The sequence below is a fragment of the Muscardinus avellanarius genome, assembly GCF_963383645.1.
Source record: "Muscardinus avellanarius genome assembly, chromosome: 5".
Classification (NCBI taxonomy): domain Eukaryota; kingdom Metazoa; phylum Chordata; class Mammalia; order Rodentia; family Gliridae; genus Muscardinus; species Muscardinus avellanarius.
In genome coordinates this window covers 131,080,155-131,097,068 of record NC_137790.1, presented here as the reverse complement: position 1 = coordinate 131,097,068, position 16,914 = coordinate 131,080,155, and the positions used below count along the sequence as shown (strand labels likewise).

The window sequence follows — 16,914 nt, the reverse complement described above, 5'->3', positions numbered from 1 at the left end:
TGCCCCAGAACCAGTCTGGGTACATTGTTTGGTAATATTCTCGCATCGGCATTGATCTTGGGATAGTATCCAAGGCAGGAACTTTAGAAGTTCACTCATTCAACCCCAGCTAACTGAGAGCAGAAATTAAACTTGAGGGTCAGGTGAAACCTGTTCCTTGCCCCAGAGCCTGCAGAAGTAGCTTTGTCAGAATGAGCAGCACTCCTGAGCAATAGCTAATGGAAACCTGCGTTCTTGGTAGAACCTGATCTTCACCCTGCCTTGTCTTTTATTCTACAACTGTATTTGAGAAATGTCCGGGAGGGGCGGTAGTGAAAATGAATGTTCATTATGAAATTGAAGATCAAAGAAATAATAAAAAACCCCAAAAGCCTAAAGGTAAGATTGGTATTGATTGAACATCTTAGAAAATATTGTTAGTAAGAGATCAGGGTATGCTTCCTGTATGTAAAATGGGCCATTTCTCTCCTGAATGAGAGTTGAATTGAAATACACAGTGTTCCTGGAAACATCCCTGACAGGTCCTCTGAGACATTATGCAGCTGTTGGGAGAAGATGTGGTAGAGCAGAAAGCACAGGAATTTAGGAGTCAACCACACTTGGGTTTAAAACCCACCCTTAGCTCTGTAACCTTGAGCAGGTAATCAACATTCCTGATCCTCCTCTTCCTCCTCCCGCTCCTTCCTCTGATTCGTATAAGTTTGTGTAAAACACTGCCTTGTATCTTTGTCATGAACGTCAGATGAGCTTACCTAGATGGAAGTGCAATGCTTGGTGCCTGAAGCAGGCACACGCTCCTGTTATCCCCACCTCTTACAGTATCAGCTCTTAGGTACAGCTCAGCAGCCTTTGGACCAGGGGCCAAGGCAAGCAGGTACCTGGGCCACCCTGAGAGTGCAGCTTTCTAGACAAATTGTAGGCATCTCACTTAACCTCCTGGGTTTAGACAGTGTGACTGGAGTGATGTCAGACCAAGAAGGAGTCATCTGAGTGTAGAAAGCCACCTCCCCAACACTGTTCTGGACCACCTTACAGATGACACAATTAAGACCCAGAAAAGAAATATAATTTTCTTTAAGCTAATCAGTGGCAAGCCCAGGCCTCTCAGCTCCAAGCCTGCTTTACTCCCCAATATCTCTTAGCTGAGCTCTTTCCTGCCCTCCTCACGTAATGCTCACACATCCCTTTGTGCTGTGAATGGTCTCTCTAGACACCTGCACACCATCTCTCCAGAAAAGTCTATAAAATCTCTCAATACAGGAAAGGGATGTGTCTCAAATTTTCAGTACTTACTACAGCAAGGCACTTACTACAGGGCTTGCTTGCAGTTGGGAGGTCAAAAAATAAATACCCACTGATGAAAAGAAAGAGATATTCTTAGAGCCTTGTAATTTCAATGCAGAGAAACAGTCATAATAAACATTAACCGAGCTGAAGGGGAGAAATGCATTAATTTCACCACATGTTTAGCTCTTTAAGAGGGAGCTTTTCAGGCTCCGTGGGAGATCCTAAACTCACATAGACTCAGTCTCACTGTTTCAAGAGAGAAAATTGCCATTCCCAGTGGTTCCCTATCCTCATCGGGAAAGGATGGGTCAGTGACATAGATGGAAGGGATTTGGCCGCAGAAATGTGGGGTGTTTAAACCAGGAGTAAAGAAAAGAGAAATTAGCTACTCTGCTCATAGTTTAGTGAGCAAATGAATCACCTGGGGATTCAGTTGAAATGCAGATTTAATCCTGAAGGTCTGAACTGGTGGGTGGGGGATTGTTGAGGATTCTGTATATCTATCTGAGAGTTCCACATCAGGGCAGTGCTGCTGCACACCGCACACTCAAGTCCAACAGTGTCATCAGGGGACAAAAGATTGTGAAGAGCTTTGATGTTTCATTCCTTTCCTCAACCATCGTTGTGTCTTTTAACCGCAGACATGTCCCTTAATCACAGTCTAGGCTAAGGGCAAGTGGGAAATCTACTAGGGAAATCAGGAATCTGTAAAATTCAGCCAGCTCCTCAAAGCAACATCTCACCTGTTTCTCCTACCAGGATGCACCTGATAGGGGGTATTGCCTTACATGAAACATTTCAATTTTACTCTCCACGAAATGAACATGTTGGTCTGGATCTCTGGAGAGCAACAATTGTGGTTTGAGAATCCTACGCGTGAGGGGGAAATTGGACTGAGGTTTTAGGTGTGTGAATCGGGCCCCATAAGAGGCACTGACTACGGTCTGGCAATTCCCGGGATCCCATTCAGCTGTCTTCCGTGCTCTTCTTGCAGGGGAGATCTGTGCATTCAAGATCCATGGCCAAGAGCTGCCCTTCGAAGCCGTGGTGCTCAACAAGACGTCGGGGGAGGGCCGGCTCCGTGCTAAGAGCCCCATTGACTGTGAGCTTCAGAAGGAGTACACGTTCATCATCCAGGCCTACGACTGCGGTGCCGGGCCCCGGGAGACAGCCTGGAAGAAGTCACACAAGTGAGTGGCTTGCTGGGGCTCCCTGGACCCCGCCTCCAGTCCCGGTCCACTTGCCTCCATACTCTCCATTCACTGCTAGATAAATATATCTAGGCTGCTCTCTAGATATATTTACACAGGGATTACACCAGGGGCCCAGCCCTGCTCATCTGACACAGGCCTTTTTTCTAGTCTAAGAGTGTTCTACCCATTCCACTTCACTGAAAGATTCTTGTAGGCCACCTTCAGGACTGAGTTGAGATGTCATTTCTCCCAAAAAGCCTTCCCAAGCCAGGCCCTCTCTGCAGATACCGTCAGGCCTTTTTTTTTTTTGGGGGGGGGGGGGTTAAGCAATGTCGTGTGTTTCTCTCTGCCACAATACCTATTATGGGTTGTCTCTGTTCTCTCCCTTATGAAGTTGGGCTCAGAATAAACAAGAGAGGTTAAATGTTTATTTAATGGAGGAGTGATGAATAGATGAAGGGAACAGGAAAGGGAAAAAGAGGAAGAAAAGACATTTTTCCTAAGGCTGGGTAGCAGCGAAGGACAAAGAACAAGGAGGAGTCTCTGAGCGTTCTTGCAGAGCATCCAAGTGAGAACAGGTGGCGAGCCCCCAGTAGGAAAGAAGATAGAACACTCAGGTGAACACCCTGATTGGCTGTTGTTTTTCAGCTATTTGGCCTAAGCCTGAGTCAGCACCCCCCCCCCAAGGGAGTACAGGAGGCTGGGTGATTCTTTCTTTACCACCATCTCTTCTTTCCAATGTGTGATCCAGGGCCGTGGTCCATATCCAGGTGAAGGACATCAATGAGTTTGCTCCCACCTTCAAAGAGCCAGCCTACAAAGCCATCGTGACGGAGGGCAAGATCTATGACAGCATCCTGCAGGTGGAGGCTATCGACGAAGACTGCTCCCCCCAGTACAGCCAGATCTGCAACTATGAGATCGTCACAACGGATGTGCCTTTCGCCATTGACAGAAATGGTGAGTGTCCCAGGAGGACCCCAGCAGGGTCCGCCATGCCATCCTGAAGGCCAAGTGGGGTTCTGAACACACTTGGCAGTGGTACTTCCCTTGGAATCCTCAACATGTGCTCTATGACCCGGAACTTAGTTCTATACTCCAAGAAATGCCCCGTACATGATGAGTAGCCCTTCCAGGTCAAAGACACGCCCAAGAAACCTCAGAAACCTACTCACTGGGTACAGTTCTTAGAACTCACAATGTCACACATCTGGATACTGAAGAAAGTTGGTTGTGAATTTTTTTAGTTCTTATCCAGACATGAGACATGCCATCAGCCTGGCCATATTTAGATTCCTTTTCCATGACAGATTGTAACATGACCCTACCACCACGACAACCATCTGCCCCCTGCTCCAAGATAGAAGATGCTGATGGAAAAGATGAGGATATTGAACCACCTTCCAAATAACAGATCTGTTCAGGAATCCTAAAAGCTCTTGCCAACATCGTTGTTGAACATTCCAATCCCAGGGAGAACCTCGATCCTAGACCGAGCTGAGCTGAAAGCAGTCCCTTAAAGCAATCTGGATATTTACCCATCACCATTAATATGAAGCTCATTGGAGTGTAAACACCACAGCCAGATGCCAAATCAACTCAATCCCCTTTGACTGAAAATTCCAATACTTTACAATCAAGTGGTAATATTTGCCAAGTATATTGTTTAATTATTAGTATGAGCATGTGAGTGTCTGTATAGCATCTCTACTTTTTTTTTATTTTTCACTGGTGCATTGTAGTCATGCATCTTAATGTAGTACAGGATAGTAGAGACATACATGCATACATCACTCAATTAACCCTCACCCAGTTCCCACCCCATTCCCTTCCACCTCCCTTCTTCTCATGTCTGGCTCAGTGACTGACTCTGATATATTTCTGAGTGTGCATCTTGTATATTGGGGGTGAGGGAAATTCTACTTTGTTTTAAATAACACATAGGGATCATTCAACTATGTAGAAGTTGTGAGATGTGACGTTTATGGAGTCTGTAATCATTTACTGGAAAACAGGCATGGTGTTGGACATTTGGCACGGGGACGGAGGGGAAATCAAAACAGACACAGGCCTACCCACATGAAACTTGCCATCTAGCAAAAATTCAAAAAAACCATGAAGATATCAAGGCTGAAATTTATGTACAAAATATGCCACAAACCATAGTTAAGCAACAAATTAGCTCTGAGTTTCTTGATGGTTAGTGTCTAGAGGGAAGTGCTATCAGTCACTGCTTGTAAGTCCTGAAAAACACTTCTTGATGTTGATGCCAGGAGGAAACTTACTCTGTGACATAATCTGCATCCTGAGAACTACGACAGATTCCACAGGGGATGGAATGCAAGGAGGTGCACACAACCCTAACCTCAAGTAGCTTCTCCTCTGTCTGGAAAGACAAACTTTATTCCTAAGACAGAAAAAATTAGCAATGATCTCATTTCTCTACAAGTAGGCTTTGTTGTTCCCTACAAGATATGGGCATGACGATTGTGGAAATGCTGGGCATAATCGTTGGGCAGAGTTCAAGACCAGTGCAAAAGAAGAGTAAAGGAGGAAATGCTGGACTTGAATTATAAAGTTTGAGTCAGGACTAAGAAGAAAAGAAATTTAATTAGTAGAATCTGTCAGAATCACCCACTGGAAGCTTCTCTCCCAGAAGAAACTGTGGCCTGTGAAATTGCTGGTCTGTTCCCAACACACACACAGACACACGTACACGTGCATACACATACCACCCTGTATAATAGCTAACAACCACTTTGTGCTCTTCCTCCTCGGGTGCCCTGTTCCTCCTCTGATCAGTTGTGCAGTCTGTCCCCATGAAAGCATTGGAATCGGGGGAGTTCCAGACCCATGGCTAATAGCAAGATGAGACAAATGCAGTTATTTGTGATCAGTGGTCAAGCTCCGCTTGGCTTCCTGCCCTCATTCTGGAGAGTTAGAGCCCAAGAGAGACGAGATGCAAATTCTTTCATCTGCGGGTAAACTGCCCCAGTCATGAAGATAATTACTCACCTTGATGAGCCATTTCACTAACATATGCCAATTTATTTCCCTGGCTGTCTCATTAAAAGTGAGCAATGGGCCTTTGCCAGGCCTCTATCTCCAACTTTGGTTTACAGCAGAAGATGAAGAGGAGAGTGGGCACTCCCGGGGAGTGTGGGCTCCCGACAGTGAGGTTTACGGAAGGAGTTCTCCAAGTAATGAAGACAGGACCCAAGGGCAGACACAGAAGCAGTTCCCATTCTAATGAGCTTCCCAACTGGCTTTGATATACCACTTGTCTGGATGACCTTCTCAGCTCCATGGAGAGAGTCTTTGTGCACTTGCATATCAGAGAAATGGCTGCTGAACTTGGGGTCCACTTACCGAGGCCTAGCTTTTCCCCATGTTTTATCTCCATGGCTTGTAGAGGTGATTCCTGATTCCTCCAACCTTCCAGACCCTTTGCTTGTAGGGAAAAGAAGGGAGGCAGGGCCATAGGTAGACAGAAGACACTATGTAAAGTTAGCCTGACCTGTCCTTACCTAGAGACGCAACCTCTTCCAACTGGAGGTCCTTGGCCTAGCTCCCTTTAAATTCTTTTTCCATGAAATCTTGGCAGTAACAGTTCCTACCTCTCTGTGGGTTTGTGAGGCCTCAGGAGAGGCAATTGACGGAGGATAATGTTTCCAAGTACTTTTCACATATAGAAATGTGTTTAGTAATGAAGCCATGTTTGTTGAATATTTGCCTGTATGATTGGGACAGAAGGTTTATTCACTCCCCATGGATTTCTGGGCTGGTATTATGAGCATGTAAATATAAATGGAGACATCACCAGCCTCTTGTAAACTTCTGGATCTATTTCAGATGGCACATAGTCTCCTTCATTTGCTGATATTGGTCCAATCTCTTGGAAGTAGGCAGAACCTGGATTCATTTTTCCACTGGATAAATAAAAAATTAAGTCCTAAGCATGAAGGACTTTCCTAATACATTATTGCACCCTCTCATACCACTAAGAGAGTTAGCATTTGATCATGAGGTACTTAGATGAATAAGAGAGAAGAGTGATAGATGCTTATTTAAAGAAATAATATCAGAATCAAGCATGGTGCCACAGGTACGCAATCCTAGTACTTCAGAGGCTAAGACAGGAAGATCTCAGGCTTGAGGCCAGTGTATGGTAACTTAGCAAGACCCTGTTTCAAAAAATGTAAAAATGGCTAGGTAGAACACCACTGGGTTCAATCAAAAAATAAGGAAGGAAGGAAAGAAGGAAGAAAGGAAGGTTTTTCCAAATCTTTAGAAAGACTTGGAAATGAAGCTCAGAAGTCTCTAGTCACAATTAATGCAAAGAAAACTCTCTACCAAGATACAGGTTCCAGTGTTGGTGTGTAGCTCAGTGGTAGAGTGCATGCTCAGCATGTGAGAGGCCCTGAGTTCAATCTCTACCACTAAATAAATAAAGTAAAAAATAAACACAAAGAGAATTTTGACAGCACCAAAGAGAAAAGTATATCACAAACATGGGGACCTCAATAAGACTATCAGTGGATTTCTCAGCAGAAACCTTAAAAATCAGGGCTTGGGGGTGGGGAATGAGATGATATATTCAAACTGATAAAACAAACAAAACTGCCAATGAATTAAAACTATCCTTCAAAATTATAGATATAAAAATTTTCCTAAACAAAAGCTCAGAAACTTCATCACTACTAGATTGCCTTTCAAGAAATATAACAAGAAATTCTTAAAGCTGAAACCAAAGGTGCTAATTAATAATGTAAAAACACAAGAAATATAAAACTCACTGGTAAAGGTAAGCATATAGCAAATTTATAATATTGTAGATCTTTAATGATGACATATTAATCACTTACAAATCTATTTTGAGGGCAGAAATATAAAAAAGTATAAAGAATTGCTATAGCTAAAATAACTTCTTAGTGGATACACAATATAAATAATGTAAATTGTGACATCAACACATAAAATCACAGATAGTAAAAGATCAGAACTTTTATGTGTAGTGAAGATATCAGCTTAAAATGGACTGTTATAGAGATTTTCATATAAACTTTATATTAACCACAAAGCGAACATTTGTAGTGGGTCCATAAAAGATGAAGAAATCAAAGCATAACACTGCAGAAAAATTATCACATCACAAAAGGAAAAAATAAGATCAGAAGGAACCAAAGATTCACAAAACAACCTTTAAAACAATTAAACTGGCAATGGTAAGTCCTGACCTATCAATAATTATCTTAAACGTAAATGGACTAAATTCACTGATCAAAATACACAGAATGAGCTGGGCGTGGTGGTGTACACTTGTAATCCCAGCATTTGGGAGGCTGAAACTGGAGGATCGCGGCTTGTGGACAGCCTCAGGTACTTAGTGAGGCCCTCTGCAACTCAGTGAGACCCAGTTTCAAAATAAAGAATAAAAAAATAAATAGGGCAGGAGATGTAGCCCAGAGGTCAGATGTCCCTGGGTTCCATCCCCAGACCACAAAAAAAAAAAAAAAAAAAAAAAAAATACACAGAATGAATTAGTGAATAAAAATCAAACTTTAAGCCTTTTACCACTTAGAAAAAAAATTAAGTGCGATATTGCTGCTCCATTCATTTCAATTTACATAAACACACTCTAAAATAAATCTAACTGGTTTGGTTTTCAATGTGAAAATAAAACACAAAAGCTATTCTTAGAGTTATTTCTAAGCAGACCTTGTCTTTAATCTTAATGTAACAGAAATGTATAAGATGACCAAGATTGAAATATTTTTTTCAGATGGAAATTTTCTGTATTCCAAGAATTATCTTGGAGTAAATGCTGCAGCCATACGCACCACCATTCAGTAGTAATGGGACAAACAGGAGAAAGGTTAAGTCAGAATTAGTAACAAGAAGCCAGGCATGGTGGTACATGACTGTAATCCTAGTGTTTGGGAGGCCGAGACAGGAGGATCACAGATTTTCAGCCAGCCTCAGCTACTTAGAGACATCCTCTGCAACTTAGTGAGGCCCTGATTCAAAATAAAGAATAAAATAGTATTGGGAGTAGTGCTCAGAGGTAGAACGTCCCTGGGTTCAATCCTCAGACCCCTCCCATCCCCGCACACAAATTCTAATGAGATAAAGAAGGTCATTAAGTAAAGTTAAACTAGTCAGTTCTTCAAAAGGCTATAACAACTGTATATATACATGCATCCACTATCAGAGTACCCAAATATATAAAGCAAATACTAATCCATCCAAGAAGAGAAATAGACAATAATGCAATAATAGCAGGGGACTTCGATACAACACTTTCAATAGTGGATAGATCATCTAGACAGAAAATCAATAGGCAAACATTTTACTTGAATTATACATTAGACCACATGGACCCGGTAGACATACATAGAACACTCCATCAAACAGCAGCAAAATCTACAACACGCAGGAAACATTCTTCAGGATAGATTATTTTATAAGTCTTAAATGTGAAATTATATTAACTATCTTTTCCAACCACGATGGCACAAAACTAGAAATCTGTAACAGGAGGAAAAAAACTGGAAAATTCACAAATTTATGAAACCTACGCAATGTGTACCTGAATAACCAATTCATCAACGAGGAAACCCAAGCTGGGCGTGGTGGCGCATGCCTGTCATCCCAGCACTCGGGAGGCTGAGACCGGAGGATCGCGGTTCACAGACAGCCTCAGCTACTTAGTGAGGCCCTCTGCAACTCAGTGAGACCCTGTTTCAAAATAAAGAATAAAAATAGGGCAGGGGGTACAGCTCGGAGGTCAAATGCCCCTGGGTTCCATCCCCAAACCTGCCAAAAATAAATAAATAAATCAATGAATAAATAAATAGGAAAGCCAAAGAGAAACTTTAACATATCTTAATAGAAATGAGAATAGAAACAACACACGGAACTTCAGATGTAGCTGAAGCACTTAGAAAAGGGGCAACGGTGATGACGTTAGAAATGAGCGCCGGGCGCGGTGGGCACGCTTGTAATCCCTGTGCTCGGGAGGCGGAGACAGGAGGATCGCACAGGTTCGAAGCCAACCGTGCTACTTTTTGCTGTTAGGTGTTCAGCAGCCTCAGCTGGGCTCTGTCTGTCAGAAGGTAGCCCTGGAGAGTACTAGAACCCCAACACTTCTGAACGCAGTGCTTCCCAAAGCCTGTTTATTCTTCAAATGGAAACACGTCATTCCCACCTGATTAGAAAAGTAACACATGCCCTGTATGGAAAAATCTGGAAAACACAAAAAAGTACAGAGAAAGAAATAAGTCACCATCATCCTACCGTAGATAAACACTAATGATGGGTTACCATATTCCCAATAGTCTTTCCATGAAATTTTTTTAAAATTAAGGCCTCTATTTTCTTTTTTCTGCCCTTTTTATTTTTTTTTTACTTAAAATTTGACTCTCTGTACTTACTCTGTCCCTACAAACATTTCATAAGCACCATATTGGTGCTGAACATCACTCTTATGGTTACTTTTTCTCTTACGATCAAACTATTTGTCAGTGTTTAAATAACAAAGAAATATATTTGTGTATATATATATATACAGTTTGTTTTTATCATTTTTCTAGAATGCATTTTTAGATGAGCGGTCAGTCCCATCTATAATAGAATGACCCAGCTATACCACTCCTGGGTATCTTTCTAAGGAGGTTTAAACCAGGGAACTACAGTAATATATGCATACCCATGTTCATAGCAGCACAATTCACAATAGCCAAACTATGGAACCAACCTAGGTGTCCACAAATGAATGGATTACAAAATTATGGGATATATATACAATGGAATTCTACTCATCAATAGAGAACAAAGTTATGTCATTTGCAAGAAAGTATAAGGCTCTGGGGAACATTATGTTAAGTGAGATTAGCCAGTCTCAGAAGGTGGAGGGTCATGTGTGTTCTCTAATACGCAGAAGCCAGGGAGTAATGGGGATACTAGAGGGGCTCCAGATAGTGGAAGAGAAGCCTCATGGAGCCAGGGAGGTGGTCCAAGGGAAGGGGAGGAGGAAGAGCGAGGTTCACTAAAAGAATTATTACCATTGACTATGTGTACATATGGGAAAACACCAGTGCCAATCTCAGTACCCTTTATTGCTAAAGGGGGAGATGAGAGGTGGGGGAGAGGGCACCAAGTTCTATATACATGTATGTGACTGTCAAAATTTACATTATGATATAAAACTATTATTCACCAATAAGAACATATAATAAAAATGGCATGAGCAATTTCAAAGAGACTGACATAGATTGCCAAGTGGCTTGCCATAAGTGATGCTCCAACTTAATCCCACTGGAAGGAAGATGCCAATCTGTGTGCTCATCCTATCATGATTCTCAGTTAAAAAAATAAAACCTTCATTAATAGGTAAGATAGGTACTGAGTGTGTGTGTGTGTGTGTGTGTGTGTGTGTGTGTGTGTGTGCGTGTGTTGCTGGGGATTCCACAAAGGGCCATTGTGCTTCTGAGCTACACACACCCAGCCCTTTTTTATTTTTTATTTTGAAGTATGGCTAGATTGCCAGAGAATTTCACTATCTGCTGAGGTTGTCCTCAAGCCTGTGATCCTCCCGACTCAGTTTCCCAAGTGCTGGGATTCCACGTGTGTCCACCATGCTAGGCTCTGATTGTTCTTTAGGCTTGGCTTCCCACATTCATTTGGACCTGTAGAAGGAGGCCCAGGTACTGCAGCTCACCTGAGTTTACTGTAGGCTCTGGTCTCCTGAGAAGGCAGGAGGTTGACAAATGCATTCAAATGTGAGAGGAAAAAGGCCAGGTGTGGTGGCTCACGCTTGTAATCCCAGCACTGGGGAGGCAGAGACCAGAGGATCGTGGTTCACAGACAGCCTCAGCTACTTAGTGAGGCCCCTTGCAACTCGGTGAGACCCTGTTTCAAAAATAAAGAATTAAACATTAGGGCGGGGGGTGTGCTCAGAGGTAGAATGCGCCTGGGTTCCATCCCCAGTACCTCCAAAAAAAAAAAGTGAGAGAAAAACACGAAACTCTTTAAAGCACATGATGTACTTATTCATATCGCAGTCACCCACTAAGCCAAGCATGGGAGGGAGTGGGGTGGGGACTGGGTGGGGTTGACTGGTGATGTGTGCATTTATGATTACACAAGTTTTTTACCCTATTATTTTGTATAAATACAATGCACCAATAAAAATAATTAAAAAAAACATGCAATTGCAACAGAGGCAAAATGTATGTCTTTTTCTGAGATTTCATAAAATCTCAAATGTGTGCCTTAGCCAAATATGACCCTCTCCCATGCAGAAGTCACAACCAATGACAATATTATACTCTCATTTTTGAGCCAACGCTTCGGATTCTGGGCTCTGAACCCCATTTTCACACACATAAAGTTAGTGGTGGTGGAGAAAGCAAATTAGTTTCGCAGACTGTTTCATTAAGACTTGTTACAGAAGAGGAACTACTAGGAATGGAGCCAAGGATTCAGCGTGCGTGTTTATTTTTTTCTACCACAATCAATAGTGTTTGGTCTGCTTAATGTCACACGGATTGTAAACCCATGCTCAGCCTTCCTCTTCTGAGAGGCGTATCTTTTGAGAGCCATTTAACTTTAGAGAAAGGGAAAGTTAAAACTTTTTGTTCAGATTTCAATTTGATGTTGCAGAAACATACTTCTCTTGGTTATATTAAAGTGCTTCGACCCGACAGAATCCCTCCCGTGTGATGCCTGTAACCACAAACAAGTTTGTTAGCAGAATCCGTAGGGAGCGTTCCCAACCAAATACTGAGCCGTTCCAGGGCTGTGCGGGCCGTCCACGCTGAGAATAACACAGACCTTGGCCAGAGAATGGGAGAAATTCTGAACACTAGATACGAAGCCTGAGATATTGGAAACCATTTTTATTCAGAGGCTTTTGACTGATTTTGCTAAACAAAACGCTGCCTCAAATTGATAGATGCAGCTGGATTCTTATAAACAGTCCAGGACAAAAAAAGACTAAATTATTCCAATTTTTTAATATACCTTTATGGGTCCATTGTAATTATGCATCATAAGGTTCAGAGTGCTAGGAACAGACTTACACACAGCACTTGGTGCGTTTCCCTCCGGATCCCACCCCACTCCCTCCCCTTTACCATCTAAGTCATTGAGATCGGCCTTGAGAATTTTGCTTTTGTATATAACATTATTTGAACTTCTTCCTTCATTGTGTCTCCCCCTCCACACCCCCAGATACCTTCCATCACTCCATGGAGTCTCTTCTCTGGGTCTCTTTTTGTTTCTGTTTCTCTCTGGCTTTCACCTATGAGAGTAAACATACAACCACTCGCTTTCTGAGACTGGCTAATCTCAGTTAGCATCATATCCTCTAGTTCCATCCATTTCCCTGCCAATGATGTAATTTTGTTCTTCTTTAGAGCTGATTACAGTTTATTCTAATTCCTGGTCCAAAGTCTTGGGTGACTTCTTATTCCTTCCTGGCCAATAACCAGCTTCCACCTTCCCATTCTGATAGATTTGTATACACAGCACTACCGTGATCTTACGCTGAGTATTGTCTCACTAATACAGGGTAATTGGTGGGTCAGCTTTTCTAACCTTTAAAGCATAATTTGACTTTTCTAAGTTTTCAGGGTTTTTCCCCTTAGTCCTTATTATCTCGATTCACATGAATAATATACATCAGTTGAAATGGAAGAAACAAAGACAATTTTCTCCTTAATTTTGACAAGATATAAAAATGTACCAGAGTCAACCATTTTATGTTTATTTTTTCATTGGGCTCTTTTTACATTTTCATTTTCTAAATTTCACTTTTGGTAGAAGATCATGATAACATACAGTTCTAATTTGCCATCTACTCCACCATCAAAAAATTTTTTTAAAATTAAAGTAAGAATGCAATTATGCTCAGCAAAAGAAAATTTTAATCTCTTTGAATTGAAAACTCTCAAGTATTGAATGAGCTTTGGGTCTTTAGTCATTCTTTGGAAACCAGATTGCATTCCAACTAAAAGAGTCAATTAAAATCTTTCTCATTAACTACCAAATATTTATTTCTGAAACAAAATATCACGTCCACAGGGACAAAAGCACAAAAAATGGCTCAAAAAAATTGTTCGTTCTCTCTTGGAGAAGAAAAAAAAATGTCATCTTCCTCAGGGCAAGGAATCCGTTATTCTGTGTAGCTTTCAGAAGGGAGGTCACACGTTTTCTTATTGATTTTACTTCCTATTTGGTAGCAAAATAATGTGAGAAGAGGCAGTGAACCTTCCTGGCGACAAGCCCAGATGCTAAAAAAATACGTGTCAGGACATTTTCTGAATTCCATCTTTTTCCCAGAAATTTCATGGCAGATGAGCTCTCTGTGCCCTATGTCAGGGACACAGCCACATGAGTACACTAGAAGAGGGAATTTTCTTGTAACCCATTACTTATAAACACAGGCCAGTTGGATTCCAGGTGTGTGCTCAGAATTCTGTAGCAACCCATGAGTGGTTCCCAGGAATCTATCACCAAAGCCTTAAGGAGATCACAGCTGGACACCTTGGTCCTAGTTGCTTGTTTTTACAAATAGGTGGGGAAAAGGGGTCACGCCATTCTTTTGAAGCCTGGTGGAGTACAGGAGGGGTTTTGAAGAAGTGCAGGGTGGTGTGCTTGCCCTGAAATGATTTTTTAATATCTCCATTCCTCAGGCAACATCAGGAACACCGAGAAGCTGAGCTATGACAAGCAACACCAGTATGAGATCCTGGTGACCGCCTACGACTGTGGACAGAAGCCTGCCGCTCAGGACACGCTGGTGCAGGTGGACGTGAAGCCAGTCTGCAAGCCTGGCTGGCAAGGTGGGCCTGGTTCCATCAGTCCTGTTATGTGAGCGCAGTTTGGCCTGGTGTGGAGAGAGATAGGTGTGTTCCCAAATTATTGCAGCATGCCAGGAGAGGACTATTGTAAAATGTGGCCGTTCTGCGGCAAGAAACAGCTTGCTTGTTCTCACCACTCTTCGGTGATATATTATTCCCATTTTACCACTGAGAATGTCAGAGGCAACTTGTCCAAGGCCAGTATTTCCTTTCTCAAATCTCATGACACCTCTGAATCAATAGTAATTATCCCACAGTGATTAGGAGGAGTTGCCAATGTGTCTCTTACTTCATCCGAGGATGCTCAGACTACCGGATGCAGTTCAATTTTCTCATAACCGATAACCACCTTGGAAAGGCGGTCATGTTCTTGCTGCCCAAATAGGTCACCTACGGACAGAGGCGGGAGATCTGGAATCCAACCTCTGGATTAGGAGTTTTCTGAAAGATTGACTCAGAGAATGTAGACACAATGAATTCTGTTGGTGGTGGCTTTTTTTTTTTTTTTTTTTTTTTTAGGATGCTAAGACAGCAAATGTCCAGGTCGCCCTTGGGCTCTGATGTGTAAAGAAGGCAAGGACAACTGCATTTGTGGCTCTTTAGGGAACGAGGTGGCTTATGGAATAATAATAACTCTAGTGGTGACATGGATGAGTCTGGTGGCTGAGCAGGATGCTGGCGTTTATCTCTGTTTCCATTTTGGTGGCCGGCTATGCTGTCTCTTCTGCATGTGTTGGTGCTACTGCCTACTAATAACTCTTGATTCCATGTGCTTCAGAGGGTCACCTTTTTGTGGCTGTTGCTTCTCTTGATGTGTCTCCCTGGTCCCTCCTTACATATTCTTTCTTATTCATTCATATTCTCGAGAAATAGCCACTGAGTGAATGAATGAATTGAAGACTGAGTAAAGAGAAACTCACCCTATTTTATTTTAACTTAGTAGTTAAAATAACAGTGGGATGAGCAGTGAAAATCTAGCCTTTGGGGAAAAAAAAAACCCTAGAAAGAGCATATTCATTTTTGAAGCATGGGATGTGCTCACCATGGGATTTTTAGGGGGAAAAAGCAAAACACAAAGCCATATCCGGAGAATGATCCCAATGTTCTTGGGTTTTGACATATGAGGCCCTATGGGCTTGGGATTTTTTGTTTATGTGTGTACTTAAGTATAATTTCTGCACAGAGTTTTCACTAGTTAAATCTATACAGAGGTGATGTTAAATATGTGCAAAGGAAAACCTGGTCACTGTTTATGATTCTACGTATGAGCAGCGTGGTGAGCACCTATGCTGCAGGGCAGATGCTCCTGGAGGGGCAGGAAGGTGCCTGTTAGCCGCTGAGTCTCCAGTGCCTGGCACAGGATCAGGTACAACGTAGCCACTCACAGAATGGAGCGGATGAATGAAAGACCCTGGTATTAAAACCAGCCTTTCCATGGAACAAAGAAAAGAGAGACTCTGCGAGTCCTTGCATCTGCTCACCACATCAGGAAAAGTGATTCAGAAACATGTAAGACCAGAATCGACTGCTCCCTGGTGGCTCTCTGCCTGAGCTGGCCAGCCCATGGTGGCAGTGGCAGGAGCTGACGCTGGGTTCTGCACTGAGCTCCCTCCCTCCAGCTCAGCTCCTGTCTACAGCCGACAGCCATCAAGTCCCTCCCCAACCACCACCTAAGCAGCTTTTTAGGCAGTAGACAGGCCCTCTAGGTTCTCTGATATGTGTAGCCATGGTCACAGTGTTTTCCTGTTAGCCTCAGAGATAGAGAAACTCTTCTCTTTCCTGCAAACTGGACCACTCTATTCCTCTGCTTGGGCAGCCCTTCCCTTTATCCTCCCATCTTGGGCCTATTCTGTCTTCTACCCTTGGTCAAATCTGCCCCTTCTTATTAGGAAATACACTTTCTTTTCCAGGGAATCGCTGACTACAACTGGCCCAGGTGTGCATCTCTTATGCGGCCCCTTCTCCCAGCTTTGCAGGGCAAACTGGGATGAACCAAGCCCAAGTTGTTCCTTTGCTACCTGCAGATCAGGCAGGATGTCCTTTACCATGAGAGGTAGGGAGGTGCCCAGGGTGCAGGGCTGGCTTCTCTTGGAGCAGGTGGCAGGTGAATCCTACATGTTTTCTGTAGATGGAAGAGGCACACAGTGATGGGCCCCAGTGCAAGACCCCAGTGAACAATGCAAGGAAAGCAGTCTGGTTTTGTCAAAAGCCTTGTTCCTGGGGAGATGCAGGATGCACGTACAATATGGTCAAGGGTAGGGCAGGTGAATGGCTGAGAATTAGAAGTCAGGTTGAGGAACTGCATAAGCCTCAAGATCCCCCAGACTCAGCTGAGAAGACTCTGCTTGCAGGTACCAGATGAGATTCCCTGAAATCCCCAGGAGAACAGAGCCCCCCCCCACCCCATCCAGGCCTCCACAAGCAGTACACAGAGTCACCAAGAAAATGCAGTTGAGCTGTTTGAATTCTTGTACCTGTTCTGAGTCTATTCCTTTTGGGCAGGAGGGGATTGCAACACAGTGAAAGCAATCCATCATGTGCAGGAGCCTCCTGCCTCCCTGGAACACTCC

At 42.9% G+C, this 16,914-nt stretch overlaps 1 protein-coding gene across 2 annotated transcripts in view; it reads left to right on the top strand.

Moving 5' to 3' along the window:
* Window positions 1-16,914, top strand: part of CLSTN2 (calsyntenin 2) — a gene marked incomplete at both ends in the record, with an annotated part of 643,893 nt that overhangs the window by 493,748 nt on the left and 133,231 nt on the right. For both annotated transcript variants that reach the window (XM_080695636.1, XM_080695637.1), the window contains 3 exons: window positions 2,282-2,477; window positions 3,232-3,440; window positions 14,177-14,326. In XM_080695636.1, coding sequence (XP_080551762.1) covers window positions 2,282-2,477; window positions 3,232-3,440; window positions 14,177-14,326 — 555 coding nt within the window. The remainder of the gene's footprint in view (window positions 1-2,281; window positions 2,478-3,231; window positions 3,441-14,176; window positions 14,327-16,914) is intronic.